The 17,744-nt window shown below is 43.0% G+C and overlaps 2 protein-coding genes across 3 annotated transcripts in view; one reads left to right on the top strand and one right to left on the bottom strand.

Annotated features, from left to right (window-relative positions):
• Positions 1-9,550, bottom strand: part of EIF2AK4 (eukaryotic translation initiation factor 2 alpha kinase 4) — a 49,713-nt gene extending 40,163 nt beyond the window's left edge. The window contains exons 1-6 of one of the 2 annotated variants that reach the window (XM_028722253.2): positions 9,237-9,550; positions 5,858-5,973; positions 5,173-5,275; positions 2,581-2,754; positions 1,858-1,938; positions 950-1,098 (exon numbers count right to left, since the gene is read on the bottom strand). In XM_028722253.2, coding sequence (XP_028578086.2) covers positions 950-1,098; positions 1,858-1,938; positions 2,581-2,754; positions 5,173-5,275; positions 5,858-5,973; positions 9,237-9,398 — 785 coding nt within the window. In that variant the 5' untranslated portion in view covers positions 9,399-9,550. Of the gene's footprint in view, positions 1-949; positions 1,099-1,857; positions 1,939-2,580; positions 2,755-5,172; positions 5,276-5,857; positions 5,974-9,236 lie in introns of those variants that run through there. The other variant, XM_028722235.2, reaches the window with a different exon arrangement.
• A 1,979-nt stretch (positions 9,551-11,529) lies between these two features.
• The window catches only part of GPR176 (G protein-coupled receptor 176), a 32,862-nt gene continuing 26,647 nt past the window's right edge, over positions 11,530-17,744 (top strand). The window contains exon 1 of the mRNA XM_028722223.2: positions 11,530-12,807. Within this exon, the coding sequence (XP_028578056.2) occupies positions 12,588-12,807 (220 nt within the window). The 5' untranslated portion in view covers positions 11,530-12,587. The remainder of the gene's footprint in view (positions 12,808-17,744) is intronic.

The raw sequence follows: 17,744 nt of genomic DNA, 5'->3' as shown, positions 1-17,744 counted from the left end.
GAACAGTCTTAACAGCAAGTTCATGTATTTTCAACAGCATTAGGTTCAGTGGCATTTTCAATTGTTGCTATTTAAAATGTTCAGAAAAGCTACAGCAACACATAGCAAAGGCCTGTGGTTAGAGTGCCAGTCACTGCGACTCCAATTTTATATTCCGCCAGGCAGGGCACGAATCCTGCAAACCTCTTTGATAAACCTGCACTCCTGAGATCTCCATCTCAAAAGGAAAACCTTATTTTAAAAATTACAGCATGGTAATTGATGTGCTTGGTGTGCTGTGTGTCCATTTGTATTCATCTGTCACCATACAGCAGTTTGCATGGTTGACAGATGACACTGTGGACTACAGTGTGATGAGAGACACGGCAGGAAGATGCCCAGAAGCAGTGGCCAACTGGTTTGATAGGCCACCACAACCTACCATGAAAAGTGGCAGAACAGCACAGAAATGAGGAAGGTGCCCAGATGTGGCAGCCAGCTAGTCTAGTAATCCACCACTGCCTATTAGAATTAACAATCAGCCTGGATACGGCAGTAGCAGCAGCAGATCTCCAGGCTGGCCACCTCTTTGGGCCTCTTCCCCATGCTAATCCTCCTGCCAGACCAACTATTCGTCCCACTTGGCTGCAGCAGTGCCATGAGGTGGGGTGGGAATGGGGTTAGTGGGTTGGGAATGGGGAGGGTTTGACAAGGTGGAAAGCAAGCAGGGACATGGCCCCTAGTACTCCACAGAAACATTTGTAAAGCAAATAATGACTTTACATCCCCTACGTATAGTTGTAAGATTGTTAGTGCTATGCATAAGTACAGTATGCCTGCCTACAAATCAATCTGCACAACCAGAGGCTGATAACTTTGTATGTGTGCTTGTACATTGTGTAATGGGGTGCAAGTGCACACATTTTCACTGAAACACTCCCATTCCATTCAGAAGGACAGCTATACATACTTGGAACGCCCTGTGGAATTTGCACGGTATTTATTGTTCCCTCCATGTTCTGTAACACCTCCATTTAAACTGGACGTTACTTTGTTCCCTGTGATATCTCTACCGACAGATATTTCCTGGTTTGTCAAAGCAGCGCTTTCCAAACGCTCCTGGAAACACAGAAACACAGGGGATATCTTGATTGCACCCCAATCCTTTAAATACTTAAACATGCAAAGCCCCTATGAACCTCCACTTTGGGTTTTCTGGAGAGGGGGTTGGTCAGCATCTCCTTAAAGATTCAGTATTGTTTCTTCTGCAGTATTACTCCCAGTGTTATGATCAATTATGTGCACTTCCAGGTTCAGTGATGTGTGCATGCACGGTCGTGCGTTCTTTGAATGCACAAGAAGGGTGATGCCTGTATATTTTGTACACTGCCTTGGGACATACATGGAAGGTGATAAATAAACAGCAACGGCAGCAACACCAGAGGGAATAACAGAAGTAACACTATTGTGTAACATCCAAGGGTGAAAGCAACCCATGCTAGAGGCATTTGGGGACTTTAAGCAATGGACAGATGGATACAGAATCCACACCGCACAAAATCTACTTGACTAAATAATATATATTAAGCCATAGACGGCAACTCTATAGGGACTACAAACAGCATTGCTTCTCTGCCTCAACCCTGATACACACTACGCTTCTGTCACATGGGGATAGGGAATAATTATGTCTTCATAACTTTGAAATCTCACTGTCCACCTGCTTCTGGTATGGAGAAATCTTTATTTCTGTGTTTGCAGGCTCCAAAATGAGATTGTAGACATAGAAGTTTCAAAGCAATTTGTAAGGAATTCCAATAGTTATGATACAACCACTTCTAGTAACTTGGCATTACAAAAGGAGAATGTTGAAAATACCTGTTTTGCTATTTCTTTCCTTTTTCTTTCTTCTCTTTTTTCTTCTTCCCTTCTCTGAATCTCATCAAGAATTTCACGTTGCTGAAATAAACATTACTGCAATGAAATTTTCTGTAATCTTGCTTCAGTACGAGTTTATTAAGAAAACTTATCTGCTGAAGCAGACATCCTTAAACAGTATAAATATATAAACAGTATAAATATCTGCCAAGAGAGAATGCAAGGAAAAACTTGTCACCAAAACAGAGCTTCTTAACTAAACTTAGTTTCAAGTCTACATGTTAAAGACAGGCTACTACAGAAATAGTGCAAATAATAGTACTGGGTCAAAATCTTTGATGAAGTTCAAAAGGTCACCTAAAGTTTAACTTCCTTACATCAGCAAAGAGGAATGCGGATGACCACATGGGCTTGATCTGCAGGTACAATAGGCCATGACTTATTTTGAAAACAAACAGGGCCAACTACCATCTATCTCTCCCATTTTCAAATCTTGATGGATTCAAAAACAGAATGAGGTAAAAGGGTTGCTGTTCTGGAAACACAGCAAAAGCATATTTTATTTTTTTTAAAGGGACTCACTAAACGAGATGTGCAATCTTCATCCCACTGTTTTCAGATACAAACACGATTTTAATAGTTCACAACCAGAGATTCCAGCTGATTGAGTGCTCATATGAAATGGGTGGGGCAGGACAGATATCTTAAATTTCATGCTCTCACCATCTGCTCTTCTTTCCTCCTAAGGTCTTGGATTCGCCGCTCTTCTTCCAGAGCGAGCCTTTCTTGTTCTTTTTGCTGATTCTTTAGCATTTCTTCATGGAAAGATTTTAAAGGTGGTTTATTGTATTCACTGAGAAATGATTGTACGTAATCTGCTAATTCAAATATCATCACCTGGAGAGGAAAGGCAAATGCAAAATCTGATTTTAGCAAACTGTTTGCAGTGTGTTCTAATTGTATTTGCCTGTGAGCGAGTACCAGTGACTTCAGTGGAGCTCAATGCCAGCGCCAATAAATCTCTGCCAAACATAGCAAAATAAAAGCCAATGCACAACCACTCATCTTTTTTTGCATGTATTTTAGTTCTGAAAATCCAAACTGCTTCTGCTGAACGCATTACTTGCCACTAAAAACAGCCATGCATGAAACCAATTTAGTATTACATTTATATGTGCCTAAATGATGCTGGTGAAAAAGCAGCAGCACCACTTCTCAGCAGTGTGTTTTAGAGCATAGTTATTGGGGGGAAAGCCACATCTATTTTTTCCTCCCTTTTTAATCTGATCATCAATCAGTATTTGACATTCATGTTAATCATTAGATAATGTATGTGGAATATTATTAACGATATTCTGTCAGAATGGTGACAATTAAAGATGACATTATAAACACTAATCATATCAGGGAAGAGAAGAATTTAATTCCCAATCACACTAATTGAATTCTTTAAAATTATGCAGTCTACCTCGTGAATAAGATCTGAACATGAATTCATCTTCATCTAAGTATAGAATTAAAAGTATTCTGAATAGATAATCAAGATTTTCCACGTACCAGGTGATTATCAACATTCTTTTCTGTAAACGACAATATACTCTAAATTGCAACTGTTGTAGGAATTAAAATATCATTATCCTTCTCAAGGCCAAATCTGTATTTGTAACTGCGGGAAATTGCTTTTGGTCACAACCACACCACTCAAGGCACACTCAAAGGACCATGGTAACTCTAGTGTCACTCTCACAGAACTTCAACTCCCAGCCTCCTTAACAAACTACAGTTCCCAGGATTCTTTGGGGAAAGCCATGTGCTTTAAATGTATGATATGGATATGACTAGTTCTGACTGGCTGAAAACATTTGGATGGACTAGGGCGGTTAGCAAGACTTCTGCTTAGTTCTGAAAAGTAACATTCAGCTGGTACAATGTTCATTTCCTCTAGCAATAAAATTGGATTTTCTAATTTATCAAAATAGATACAATCCAGATGGCTGCTAACAGGAAAGGCTTCCTCCGACATGCTAGCTGTAGCAATATTAAAGCAGTTGCTTGCAAAACAGATCTGTTCCTATTTGTGCTAATCTTTTGATTTTTATATTGCGTAGTAAAAAAGTAGGATGGAGATGCTATGCGCAGTAGCAATTTTTTTAAAAAAACAACCCAATTTATTTTATACAATTTATATTTATACTATACATTTATATCCTATTTTTACATTAACAACTCATAATACTATAATATAACAAGCCCCACCAACCTACAAAGCATCCAATTGAGAGCAATATAAAAGTTAAAATGCCAACCAGTACAAACAGGTCCTCTGGGAAGATAGTGCAACAGTATTATTGTCACAGCCAGAAAAGGCTCTGCTTCACGTCCCTTAACTTTCTCAAGCTTAACCTTACAAACAGTGGAGAACTAAGCACGTCTACTTTCACACTGAGATTAAGTTCCACTGTTCTTGGCTAAACATCTAAAGACCGACTCCACATAATGGGTTTGATTTGTTTTAAATTAAGTCATGGGATTAACCTAACCTCGTTCAATACAGATGTATCCCCCGACTCTAAACCAGTTATTATGAATACAGTGGTGCCTCGCAAGATGAAAAGAATCCGTTCCGTGAGTCTCTTCGTCTTGCGGTTTTTTCATCTTGCGAAGCAAGCCCATTAGCGGCTTAGCGGATCAGCGCTATTAGCAGTTTAGCGGGCTTAGCGGATCAGCTGATAAGCGGCTTAGCGGATCAGCTGTTAAGCGGCTTAGCAGCTCAGATGTTAAGCGGCTTAGCGGATCAGCTGATAAGCGGCTTAGCGGCTTGGGAAAAGGGGGGGGGATGAAAAAAAACCCTGCAGGAACTCGCAAGACATAGGAAATTCGTTTTGCGAAGCACCTCCAAAACGGAAAACCCTTTCATCTAGCGGGTTTTCCGTCTTGCGAGGCATTCATCTTGCAGAGCACCACTGTATGCTATTGTGTGATTTATGAACTGAAATAACTCAATTCATGGGGTGCCTGGGAATGACGTCATTCACTTTTGCTTCTAACAGACATTTCTGTCAACTTTCAATAGGGTCACTTTCTATTATTCACGACCATCTGAAATGACATGTCAAATGAGCTTTATTGTGCTAGGCCAAGTCTTGATATGGCCTCCCCTACACCTAGCTAGGCACAAACCCTGCAATGCAGTGGGTACTATCAAAATGCGTTAGAAGCACATAGTACCAAACATAATCACAATAAAGGTGCACACACAAAATTTGCTATAATGACAATGTCGTTCAATATCAAGAGCAAAATCAACACGCTCACCTCTCCACAACGTTCTTTTGCCAATTCCTCTAGTCTGGATTTTAACAAGTTAATGTTTTCATTTGACAACCCCTTTGCATTTTGAAGCTCAATTTCTGGAACCCTAGAGGAGGGGAAAGAGTAACCAGAGACAAGACTTGAGATTTGCAGATCCTTGGGCAGTTATATGCTAGCATTCACAGCACACCATCCAAATAAGCAGTACTTCAAAAGTGTATAGTTTTTATTCACCCTGTTTTTATAAGCAGCTGGCTCAAAAGAAATCTTGTCAAATTACAAAAACTGGCCAGCATTCTATGGCCAGCATTCTTCTAAGAAGACTAATATGAATTCCATCATGTTTGTAACCTGTGCATGCTAAATTTCTAAATATGCATGGCAGGAAACAACTCAGAGAGGACACAGGATGGGATTTTAGAAGGAATTGACTGTGAATCCTAATAAAAGAGAAACTATTCCGTTTGATGTTGTAATATCAATATCACTCTCTTTGATTTGGGAGTCGGCAGTATGAGGCACTACTTCAGTTATTCCACGCACTCAGAAACATGTTTTGAATAAATTTACAGAAATGCAACTCACACAGACATCTTATTTCAATATGCCTAATTAAATGACAAAAACTGGACAGGTATATTATTATTCTTACTTAGGGAAGAATAGAATAGATTTGCTATTTACTTACGTATCAGGGTAAGTTTGGGGACACTGGACCCACAAGTCAACTTTGGCATAGACTTCACGGTCACCAGTCAAGCCCTGAGGGCGCAAAACTAGTTTGATTTCTGGAGGCTGCTGTACCTGAAACAATTTTAAAAGATATAAGAATTAACTACATTAGAGGAAAGCAGCTGGCAGCCTGGGAGCTCATTGAAGCCTTCAGGGGCTTTGTGTCTGGCTCCCAGCAGAGATACTGTCTTGTTAAGCAACCTCCACGGCTTTCTTCAACACAAGCAGAGAGATAAACTGTGCATGACAGACAGATATGCCTGAAAACCAACCACAGGAGGCTGAAATTAGGAAAAGGCAGTGGATCAGGCTGTTCAACTATTTTCCTACCAGCATTTGTCCATCTAATTGTCCTTTGTGTGTAGTTTGACCCAGAGACATAGGTAGAGCTTTAACTCCTTCTTCCTCAGTGTGAACAACAATAGAGAATTTGACAAAGCCCTCCTTTTAAAAAGTATGTAACAAAGGAAGGGCTCTGCTAATGCCTCCGCTCCAAAAAGGATGGAGTTAAAGAGCTCTTTTATCCAAGATGGATGGGTCAGAAAGCAGTGCCTGTGTTGTTAGCTCTTCAGCCTTTGTTCAATGCAAATTATGACCAGTTAAAAATTAGCTGCCAACCACAGATATATGTACGTAACCCAGAAGTAATTGAGCACGTCCGTTTTCAAACGAGTCTCGGTTTTCAAACGGCTTCCGCTGTGCGTTTTTCAATTTTCACAATGGAAACTTGCGCCTTGGTTTTCAAACGTTTCGGAAGCCAAATGATCTTCCGGAACAGGTTATGTTCAAAAACTGAGGTACCACTGTACTCACGATATTATGTGGTCACATTATAGAAGAGCAAGGGAGTCCTTGACCTTATTATTGACTTGTGTAGGATTGTGTTTACTGCTCTCGCTCCCCAGTCTTGCATTCTCTCTGTCCACTACTGCATCAGCTCAGATATAATATTTTCAACTGGCTTCCTTACCAACAAACCACCCTGTACTCATACAAGAGTCATTTCAGCAGAAAAAGAGGTTGGGACACTTCATAATCCAAATGTTTATGCCATAATAAATTTTAAGGTGCCACAAGACTCTTTGATAGTTTCTGCTACAAGAGATTAACACAGTTATCACTCTGGAAATTCTATAATCTGAGTATTTTAACTGATTTGTGGACTGAGCCGGGTACTACAGGTACAGATACACTCAAAGTCAAATGCCAAAGAAAGCAGCAAATTATGTTTAACTAGCAAAATGCCTGTGACTATAACAATCAGGATATAGAAGCATACAGAGGAAGAATGAGCAATTCATCTCTCTCAGTGCACCCCTGCAGAAACTCATAGTCAGTGAGAGATTCAGGTCACCCAGTGTTATGGGGGGAGGGTGCCTTCACTGCAACATTGCCCCTAATTACACCTCATTATTTTTACTCTTAAAAACGAAAAACATTGATATGCATGGAAGCAGCAAGAGGAGAACACTGTGGTGCAGGCTAAACCTTCTCCTCAGTATCCCTAGTCATCAAGAATTAATTCTGCTCCTATCTGAAAAGCTCTGAATTCTGTTTCCTAGATACATTAAACTGCAACAAACCCTGTAAAAATGTTTTAAAATAGATAACCACTGTTTTCAAACAAGACTCCCAAAGTTTAACTCCAATTTGGGAGAAGTTCGGGGGCGGGGGGGAACTATGCCATTTGTGGGATGGAATATGGTTTCCTGACATACACATGTAATAGTAGTTTAATAACTTGGGCGTTTGCATTCAAGGAAAAGCATGAGCAGATTATGTTAAAAAACACGTGTTTCAAGTGTCACACACAAATGTCATGGGGTTGGGAACATAGTCTTTGGGGAAACCAGCATGAATAATAACCCTTCTAATTATGACAGCACACAAGAGAAATTATTAGTGTTCACTTTAGTACATACAAGATGCTTCACAGTTTAACAGGGACACTTGGGAGGAGCAGAAAATGACAATTCCCTTGGATACTTATTATATCACTGCTCACTTGGGGAGAAAGCAAATGATGGCTAATAATAACCATATTTTGAGATATCTCAGGCTGTGCACACTAGACATTATCAGTGTAGAGACACCAACAATGATAACCCTAGGCTGCATTCACAAGACAGTTCCCCCCTGCCCCAGAGTAGTTACTCAAGGTTGAATTTCAGGAACAGGCAGGTTCCAAAACCTGTTTTTCTCTGCACAACTTGTGAGATGCAAATCTGGATACAGCCCACCAACCCTGAATGATTGCCAGCCAGGATTTCAATTAATTTCCTGCTTTTGCTGCCTGCCTGTGACAGTGACTATGCTTTCTAGATGACTGACATGTCTCCTAATACACAAGAGCTCACCGATGAGACTACATTAAATTTGGTAAATCACAAATTGTGAAACTATCTGAGTTCTGTGAAGATTCTGAGGAAAAACTCCAATACTGAACGTGTGGATACACTGACTATGTGATGTGGCCAGACATCTCCAAAGCATAATTAGTCAAAAACTGTCATCTTATGGAACATTGATAAAGCAAGACGAGACAATAAACTCAGGGCTTGCAGTATTAACACGCATTATTTGCTAAATTATTTAAAATGTTTTTTAAGATTTAAGTCATAGCACTAATGGTCCAGAAGTTGTGACTGACTTTTGTTAGCCAGCTGAAACTTCCGTCTGCAAGTAATATAAAGAATAACAGGCCTCTAACAAAACAAGAAAACAACTGGGAAAGGGTGGCTTGCTGGCAGATCACATGTTTTGCATGCAAGAGGTCCCAGGTTCAATTCCCAGGTATCCCCAGGTAGGAAAGATGGAGAGCTTTTGGCAACCAGCATAGCCGACACCAAGCTAGAGGGGACCAAGGATCTACCTTGACATAAGCCAACTTCCTCTGTTCCTAACCGTAAGCCTTCCATGATGACGCACACTTTGTGTTTACACTGCAATCATTAAAAGGTAAGGACGTGTCGCCTCCAACGCAACTGTTATGACCCGTTACCAATAAAATGAGTGATGCACAGTAAGAAGGAATTTCTGCCCTGCCCTTGGCATGCCTTCCGTAGCACACTGCAGGCGCTGGTTGCTTTTGCATTCCGAGGAAGACGGATGTTAAGCCTCCCCGGGCATCGAAAAGTGAAGGCAGCAGCAGGGCCTCGGTTCTTAAAATACGGAAGGGATGCCGAGCGAGAAACGCTTAGGAAACCACCTTAGGAAACGCTATAAGGCAGCAAGTTCTGTGAGGCTGGTCAGGCAAAGGCCCTGCCTCTCGCCCCCCGCCCCGAGATGAGAAGCCGACCATGCAGGAAACTGCCCGCGAGAGGCCAGCCTTTTACCTTCCACGGCTTGCTGTGGCGCAAGTCCTGGAAGTCCCGCCCGTAGATAGATTCCAGCACTTGCAGCTCGTTCTCCTGGCGAAGCTGGTAGCTCTCGGGCTGCTCCGGGGACGCCTCGGCAGCCTCCCCCCGCGGCTGCCACAGGCCCCTCACCTGGGCCATGTCCGCTCGGGGAGGGGTGGGGGGGTGGAAAGCGAAACCCCCCCCAGGGAGGCCGGCTGCACTTCGCCGAGCCAGGCCGCAGCCGCCGCGGTGGGCGGAACCGCGCGGCCTGCTATTCCCGCCCTGCTTTGCAGGCCCCACCAAACACCGCGGCTGCCCGTTGCGGCAGCGCGAGAGGAAGCCCGGGGAAGGCGCTGCTGGGCCGAGGCCCGGAGTTACCTCGCCGGCCCCACCTCCCGTTGCAGTTTGCAAAACGAAACTAAGGGCTTCCTTCATAGCCCTTCCTCAGGTCTCTGCTCTGCACAGCCCAGTAACAATCATGCAAATAAAGAAATCATCGCCTTTCTCCAAGATGGTGCCCTCCAGATGTTTGTTGGACTACACTGCCATCCTCCCTAACTACTGGCCCTTGTTCATTAGGGCAGTGGTAGTCCAGTATTTGGAAGGTACCAGGTTGAAGAAGACAGCTCTTGATTGATTCGAGGGAAGGGTTGGGGACCCATCACTCCAGGAACCCACCCCCTCACTTCTGGATAGCATATGGGTTCGTTGTCATTTAGTACACATTTCTAACGAAAAAGTATTTACCTTTATTAAATTAACATTTTAATGCAATAGTCATTGCAGATCTTTCAACCACTAAGCATGTCGTAACTGAAGTGGGAAAATAAATGATGGCGTTATATGGCAGCTACTGAAATTTCTTTTGATTTTAAAAAAGCCCCATAGAAAACTAAATTAAAGTTGCCTGGCTTAAATTATTTTCTAAGACTTAAGATATTTCATCTTTCCCAGTGTAAATATTTCTATATTATATTATTATTCTATATACAGTATTCCCATACAAATGTTATGAATGCACGATAAAGGTAAAGGTACCCCTGCCCATACGGGCCAGTCTTGACAGACTCTAGGGTTGTGCGCCCATCTCACTTAAGAGGCCGGGGGCCAGCGCTGTCCGGAGACACTTCCGGGTCACGTGGCCAGCGTGACAAAGCTGCATCTGGCGAGCCAGAGCCGCACACGGAAACGCCGTTTACCTTCCCGCTAGTAAGCGGTCCCTATTTATCTACTTGCACCCAGGGGTGCTTTCGAACTGCTAGGTTGGCAGGCGCTGGGACCGAGCAACGGGAGCACACCCCGCCACGGGGATTCGAACCGCCGACCTTTCGATCGGCAAGCCCTAGGCACTGAGACTTTTACCCACAGCGCCACCCGTGTCCCTTGAATGCACGATAGTTTCACATTATTTCAGAGAGCTACCATTTTAATTCCTTCATATTAGATTTGCCCCACTTTGCGACAATTAGCAAAGGTCAGTGTACATTTGCATGACTTAGCTCTGGAGATTCTTGGATGGTGCTGATCATCTTGGTTCATTTAAATTTGGCTTCTTGACCATCTTTGGGACAGAAACTGGTAGTCATCCTCCTGAATGATCTATGCCAGGAGTAACAGAGGAATACACCTCTACTGATTCTCTGGGACCTCCTAATTAGGCATGGTTTCCTTCTTAGCTGCCTGTTTGAGATGTGAATGGAGCCATTGTTCTTTAGCAGTTCTGACATATCACTTTTGCAAAGCCAGATGGTTGCTTGGGAACTTATAGCACGATGATGGCTCAGAATATATCTAATGGAGTTTTAAGAATGAAATACCCATCAGCGCTTGAACCCTGGAGTAGGGGCAAAGATTGAGCAAAAAGCAGTTCACATTTTAAACTAGGAGAGAAACAGCAGCGATCGATAATTTTCTAGTTAAGAGTTAGCTGGATTCTAGGGTGCAGTGGGAGAAGGGGTACTGCACAAGATATCTGGGTATTTGCTATGTTATAGGGGTTCTTGTTTGCTTCCACTATGTTATGCAGGCATATCTGGAAACAAAACAAACCTTCCAAGACATCTTAAGTATCTAGTGCTCTCATCCAAAGGAAAACTTCAGGGATATCCCTAGCACCTCTATTCATTCGGAGAACAATATACTGTTGGAAAAGTCTGTTTTCTAGTTGGAGTTGGAGTTTATTGCCTACATGCTGCTAGTAGTCAATTGCAAAAAAAAAAAAAAAACTGTGGAGGTCAATATCCACATTAGACAATGCATGACCTATTTTGCAAGTGCAATATTTAAAAGGCTTTTGGTGTACGTATTTTGCAAGGGGGGGTTAGTCCAGAAAGTGTGAAGTATTCTAAGACACCTATATTGTATTTAAACACACAAACCCCTCCTTTTGAAAAAACCAACTAAATGTAACGTTATGAATTACATATCCCTCCCTTTTCACGTGCACTCCTATTTAAGGAACTTGCATAAACTTTCTGAATTCTGAAGACGATCTCCCCGCCCTTGGGTTTTCCTCAGACATTGAACTGACAGCTCTCAAAAAGCAAGATGGCTGCCACACACACACACACACAAAAACAAACCTGCCCCTCCCCTACCACAGCTGAGCGTCACATGACCCGCTCTCTCTTTCTGGCTCTCTCTATGAAAAACGGCAGCGAGGAGCAAACGAGGCAGGCGAGAGTTGCTCGCTGCTCATGCTGCAGCCTGTCGAGCGGCGCAGAGCTATGCCAATGCAAAAGGAGGCCGCGTTCACCCAAGCGCTATTCGGCCGCTATGTTCCGAAGAGAACTGTGGCATAATTCCAATGAGAAACAACATCCCCACATGGGAGTTTGGGGCTTGCTGAACACCCAAACGGCACCTGTCTGTGAGGATGCCTAAGGCAGAGAGATGCCGCTTCCCTGTGCAAAGATGTGAACGCGAAGCAAAAGCTTGGCACTGGAAGGCGCAGCACCAACTGGGTTAGAGCTGGTGTTTCCCTTTTGGATGCAAGCGCGGTGCGACCCCCGGAGCAGGAGCATGGCGCGCATGTCGCTTGGGCTCATGTTTGTGACACGCTGAGGATGGACAGGGGCAAAGGCAGATGGGGCAACCGCGGAGCTACAAGCAGCTTCGCTTCTCCTCTTCCCCATTGCGCCGTGAAGGCAGCCCCTTGCTAAGACACCGGGCATGAAAAGCGAGACGCGCTTCTTCCCCGGGTCCAGCAACCCAGCGGCGAGCCCATGGAGCAGCCTGCCGTGCGGACAGAGGCGGCTCCTGCCGGCCGCCTGCTTCCTTCGGTGAGGAGCGCGGGACCCGCGCGGGGGGCTTGCTAGGTAAGGCGGCCCAGGAAAGAGACCCCTCGCCATGGGGTCCAACGCCAGCTGGGCTTCCGTCAACGCCAGCGAGCGCGGGCCCTACCACGCCGTCGCCAGCGCTTTGAACGCGTCCAGCGCGCAAATCGCGGGGATCAACAGAAGCGCCCACGGCAACGGGACTTCGCAAGGGGAGGCATATCGGGACGAGCAGACCTACCGACATTTTACCACCGCGGTGCAAGTTATCATCTTTATAGGCTCTCTGCTAGGTAAGCAAAAACCACAGAGGCAGGTTGTTGGTTTTTCCTGGCTGTGGGCTTCTTTTCTACCCTGGTGCGCAGGGGGTGACGCCAGAACCAAAGCTAACCAAAACAGAATTACTGGGGCTTTTCCTTTAGCAAACCAGCAGGAAGGGCAATTCCGCTTTGTTGCATTATCTCTTAAGATGAAAACATTGGGTGCTGCACTTCCAGCCGCCTTGAGTCCCCTCAGGGGAAAAGGCCGAGGTATAATAAATATATAACAATAGTAATAAACTTTAGGCATGTGACAAGTTGGTATCGCTTGAATATTTATGTGTCAGTTTTCCTTGACGTAAGCACATGTGTGGTTTTTTTGAGAATAATTCTTTTAAGAACTCAAACCGAAGAAGAAATATGTTTGTGTGCTCTTGGTTCTTCAGTACAAAGGAATACTTTATTGTGATAACGTTTGGGACAATTATATAAGTGCACATTTACATTTAAAAAAATGCTCTACTTTCGTTGTACAAAATAGCTTGTTGAACCTCAACCCTGACCCTCCCCCTGAAAGGTTGTGCAAAAATGGGTTTGAATGTTTTCGCTGAAATAAGAAACATAATGGGTAAAACAATGGGTAAGGCCTACAGTTGCACAATTCAACTTTTTAAGTTCACTCAGAGGCAGCGGGATTTAAGCAGGCTAAGGTTGTGTAGAATTACAGCCTAAATCTTTGCAATCCAGTACTGTACTTTTTGGTACTTTTGGAGGGATGTTAGGTTGAGGGATAATGGCTTCTCAAGACTACCCCAGTCAGCTTCATGGGTGAACTGTGGTTTCAACAGGAGAATCCCAGTTCAAAGTCAACCTGCTACACCAGTCTCATGTACTATAGCTCCACTAGAGAGAAATTTATGGGCAGCAGCAGACTGACTCTTGCGTTAAGATGATCTTCCCCAATGAACATATATGTGGCTCTGATTATCTCTTACGAGGTCAGGGGAAAGTGGGTGGCTGGAATTTCCACCAGCCCCAAGCCCCCATGAGTGTTTATAATTGACTGTAAAGATAATGTGTTTAGCAACGTGTACGCTCTGCGGGAGCATCTTAGGCACACCCTTAGGTATTGAGTGCCATTTCTCTCTCCATGCAGCGCCACCCTTCTGCATATTTAAATGGCATAAATATGTGTGAGCCACTTGGGAACACCTATTTTGGTATATGGAGATCTCTTGCTGAATAATGACCTCCCTCATTCCCATGAACATTTTAAAATCCTGTGGATGTTGTAGATTAATTGAACTGGCTGCTGAAGAATGCCACAGTTTCTTCGTTTTTAGGTAATATTTGGAGTAAACCATTGTTTTTACTTTTTTATTTAAGGTGTAAGTTTATGCAAACATCAAAAAAAATTTTTTTTTTTACTCTCCAATGCAATTATTTGGAGTTTTCACAGATTTTCAAACCAAAATAAATATTGTGGATTGTGAATTTATTAAAAAATGTTGTACTGACTGGTACAGTGGACCCTCCAGACATGAACTTAATTCATTCCGGGGGTCCTTATGTACCCCGAAAAGTCCACATCTAGAGGCACCATGTCTGCGCACGCGTGTGGCGCAATAGAGCGCTTCTGCACATGTGCACGGTGCGCAGAGCGTTTCGCATGTGTGTTCGCAACCCAGAATTATACACTTCCGGTTTGCCATGTTTGCAACCCGAAAGTTATGTTACCCAAAGGTAACGTAACGTCCACTGTACTGTATAAGTTGGATTCCTTAATATTGTTACACGCCACCCCAATCTCTGAGCATGATTCCAGGGGTACCAGGCGTGCTTACCAGGGCTTGTGTTTCCTTTTGGACAATTGTAGAGATGGAAAAGCTTTAGAAAAGAGTAACCAAAATGATCAAGGGGTCAGAGCAACTCCGTTGTGAGGAAAGCTTATGGCATTTGGGATTTTTTTAGTTTAGAGAAAAGGTGACATGATAGAAATTTAGCATGGCATGGAGAAAGTAGATTAAGACAAGTTTTTTCTCTCTCTTTCATAACACTAGAACTCGTGGACTTCCAATGAAGCTGAATTCTAGAAGATTCAAGACAGATAAAATAAAAGTACTTTTTCACGTAACACATAGTTAAACTGGGGAACTTGCTGCCACAGGAGGCAGTGATAGCTACCAATTTGGATGGCTTAAAAAGAGAATTGGACAGATTCTTGGGGGATAAGGATATAAATGGCTACTAGCCATGATGGCTATGCTCTGCCTCCATGGTGGGAGGCAGTAATACTTCTGAACAACCATTGCTGGAAGCTATAGGAGAGGAGACTGTGCTTGTGGATTTCCCACAGGCATTTGGTTAACCACTGTGAGGATAGGATGCTGGACTAGATGGGCCATTGGCCTGATCTAGTAGGCTCTTCGTATGTTTTTACTCCACATGCCAGTGCTAGCCAGGGCTAGAGGCAGTGAGTGGTGCAGTTAATGTAAATTTTACCCTTGTAGTTTGGATAGTTTTTACACATACTCACAGGACCCTCTCTATTCTTGATCCAGGCAAGAAAGAGACATTATTAGATTTTTGTACCATTATCTGTAAAAGGGCACATTGAGGTGGTGAATTATTGCAGGCTATGCTAAATATTCTGGTTGCTCTGAGACCATTGCAAGGCTCACATTGGTCAAGGGTTATATCGGTTTTCGAGCATAACGTCACACAAGAAGGTCGTGTGGCATCTTAAAAAGACAAACAAATTTGTTGTCCTGCAAGCTTCCTTCATCTGATGACGCAGGCTCTTGCCAACGAAAGGTCGCGCCACAATAAATTTGTAAGACATTCATGTGCCAAAAGGTAGTGCTGGTTTTGCTGCAAGAGACTGTTATGAACACTCATCTAGAATTTCTCATTTTAGTTGACTTATTATGTTGCTGTTTCATATAATCTCCATTCATTTTGCTAAATGATTGCTTTATTCAAATGATTGGCTGATTATTGTGGCCCTGAGTGCAACATGTGAGCGAGTGTTCTGGTTCTGTTTCCTTTTTCTTGAACTTCTCGTCCCTGTACTGAGAACAAGACCTGAGCATGCTTAAGACCAGATATGTATTTTACCCTAATTTTATATCTAGAGGGTTGAATAGTTTTCTCCCTTGCTCTGTTCAAGAGAGTCACATTGATACAGAATTCCACTCTGAACTCTCTGGCATAATCTATACTGAATACTACGTTAACAGAATCATAGAATTGTGGAGTTGGAATGTACCCCAAGGGTCTTCTAGTCAACCCCCCTTCATAGCCACATAATTCAGATTATAATATGATTTTTAACAAGCTTTGTCGCTACCCTCCTCACTAACTAGTTAAGAACATAGGAATTGCCTAGATAAGATCAGGGACTGGCTGAGATAAAGATCCATTTCCATCACTCTGGTCTTGCTGAAGAAAATCCTGAATAACAAAAAACTTCTTTTGATTCTCTAGATTAGAAGCATCTATTGTGAAAGACAATCTAAAGGAAGTGGGGGTTAAAGAAAGGAATTCTGCGATCTTTCCTGGCTTTCTGTTGCTATGGGAACACTTTCCTCATGTGCTTCACCAGAGATGTCTTGTCCAATATTCTGTTGAAAGGCACTTCTGAATTGTATTCACTCATTAATGAAAGGATGGCCGAGAAAGAACCTCCTTTTGACAATAAAAATGTGCAGAATTTAATGCCATGTATATAAGAATTATGTGTCAGTGTCTAATGCAGTAATAACTATGTGCTTCTGTATTACGCATGGTAATCATTAACACCACTGTGGGGCAGTCATGGGATATGAAGATGCAGGAATATGATTAAATTTGCTGTCTTATAGAGGAAAAGAGAAGGAAGTAGGCATTTAGTCTGTGCTATGTACATTGCTGGAAGTCCAGGTATGGAGCTGGCCAAAATTCAGAATTATCAAGAATGAAGAACGGAGGCAAGATGGCTAGGAATGTAATTATTCTTCCTGATATATCAGGAAACAGCCGCACAGATATATTGTTTGTTGACCTCTAGTAGTGTAGTAGTTGGAAACCTAAGCTATGAGCTGAGAAGGTCTGGGCCATTTCCAGCTTTTGAGTTCCCCAGCCACAGTTAATAAAAATGACAACAAAACAAAAACAAACTAAGGTCCCCAGAAAAAAACAAGCATATTTTGAAATTATTATTTTCTTAAGAAATGCTTCTCTAGCTGAAGTCACATTTTGGTCAAATGCACATAAAAACAAATTGCAAAACTTATCAAATGCCTAAAAAGTAACAAGTGTCTCAATTTGAATCCTCCTTGAGGATGAGGCCCAGGTTACCTAACTCTCCTTTCCTGCCCTCATATTGCCCCTGGAGCCGAGATGTCTTCTGTTTAGATACTATGGGTTATATCCAGAGTAGCACTAGGTAACCTGGATCTCCACCTGTGCAACAGGATATCTTCTCCTCCCCCCACATGTCCCCTAAATCTGTTCTGGGTTTCCCCTCAACCCTCTGGAGCAAATTTGGGGCGGGGAGCAGGGTGCACACACAGGGAGGAGAGGGGCGAGATATCATTGCAGAACCTGGGATCCTTGTCTTAATGGAACGAGTGTATTGCATATTGCCCCAACTCTGTAAAAATCATATGTGGGAGAAATAACCTAGGTTGCTCCCACACCAGCTATTTCCTTTTGAATCAACACTGCTGTTTGAAGACTCCGCCCAGGAAACAGCTAATGGAAACAGGCAAGGGAAGCAGGAGCTGCTTTGAAATTAAGGCAAGCAGCGCAGAGAGGTACCGCCTCCTCCTACCAGGTAACTCATAAGCCTTTTGTCAGTCTATATAAATAGTGGTGCTACAACTGTATTTTCAGAGTGAGACTTCTCCCCACGCCCCCCCCCCCCAAAGGATATTGAAAAATACAACAACAAATAAACAGGAAACACCAAAATGCAACTGCTATATCTA

The sequence above is a fragment of the Podarcis muralis genome, chromosome 1 (assembly GCF_964188315.1).
Source record: "Podarcis muralis chromosome 1, rPodMur119.hap1.1, whole genome shotgun sequence".
Taxonomy (NCBI): domain Eukaryota; kingdom Metazoa; phylum Chordata; class Lepidosauria; order Squamata; family Lacertidae; genus Podarcis; species Podarcis muralis.
Note: the sequence above shows the minus strand (reverse complement) of the source record. Positions and strands in the feature narration are given on the sequence as shown.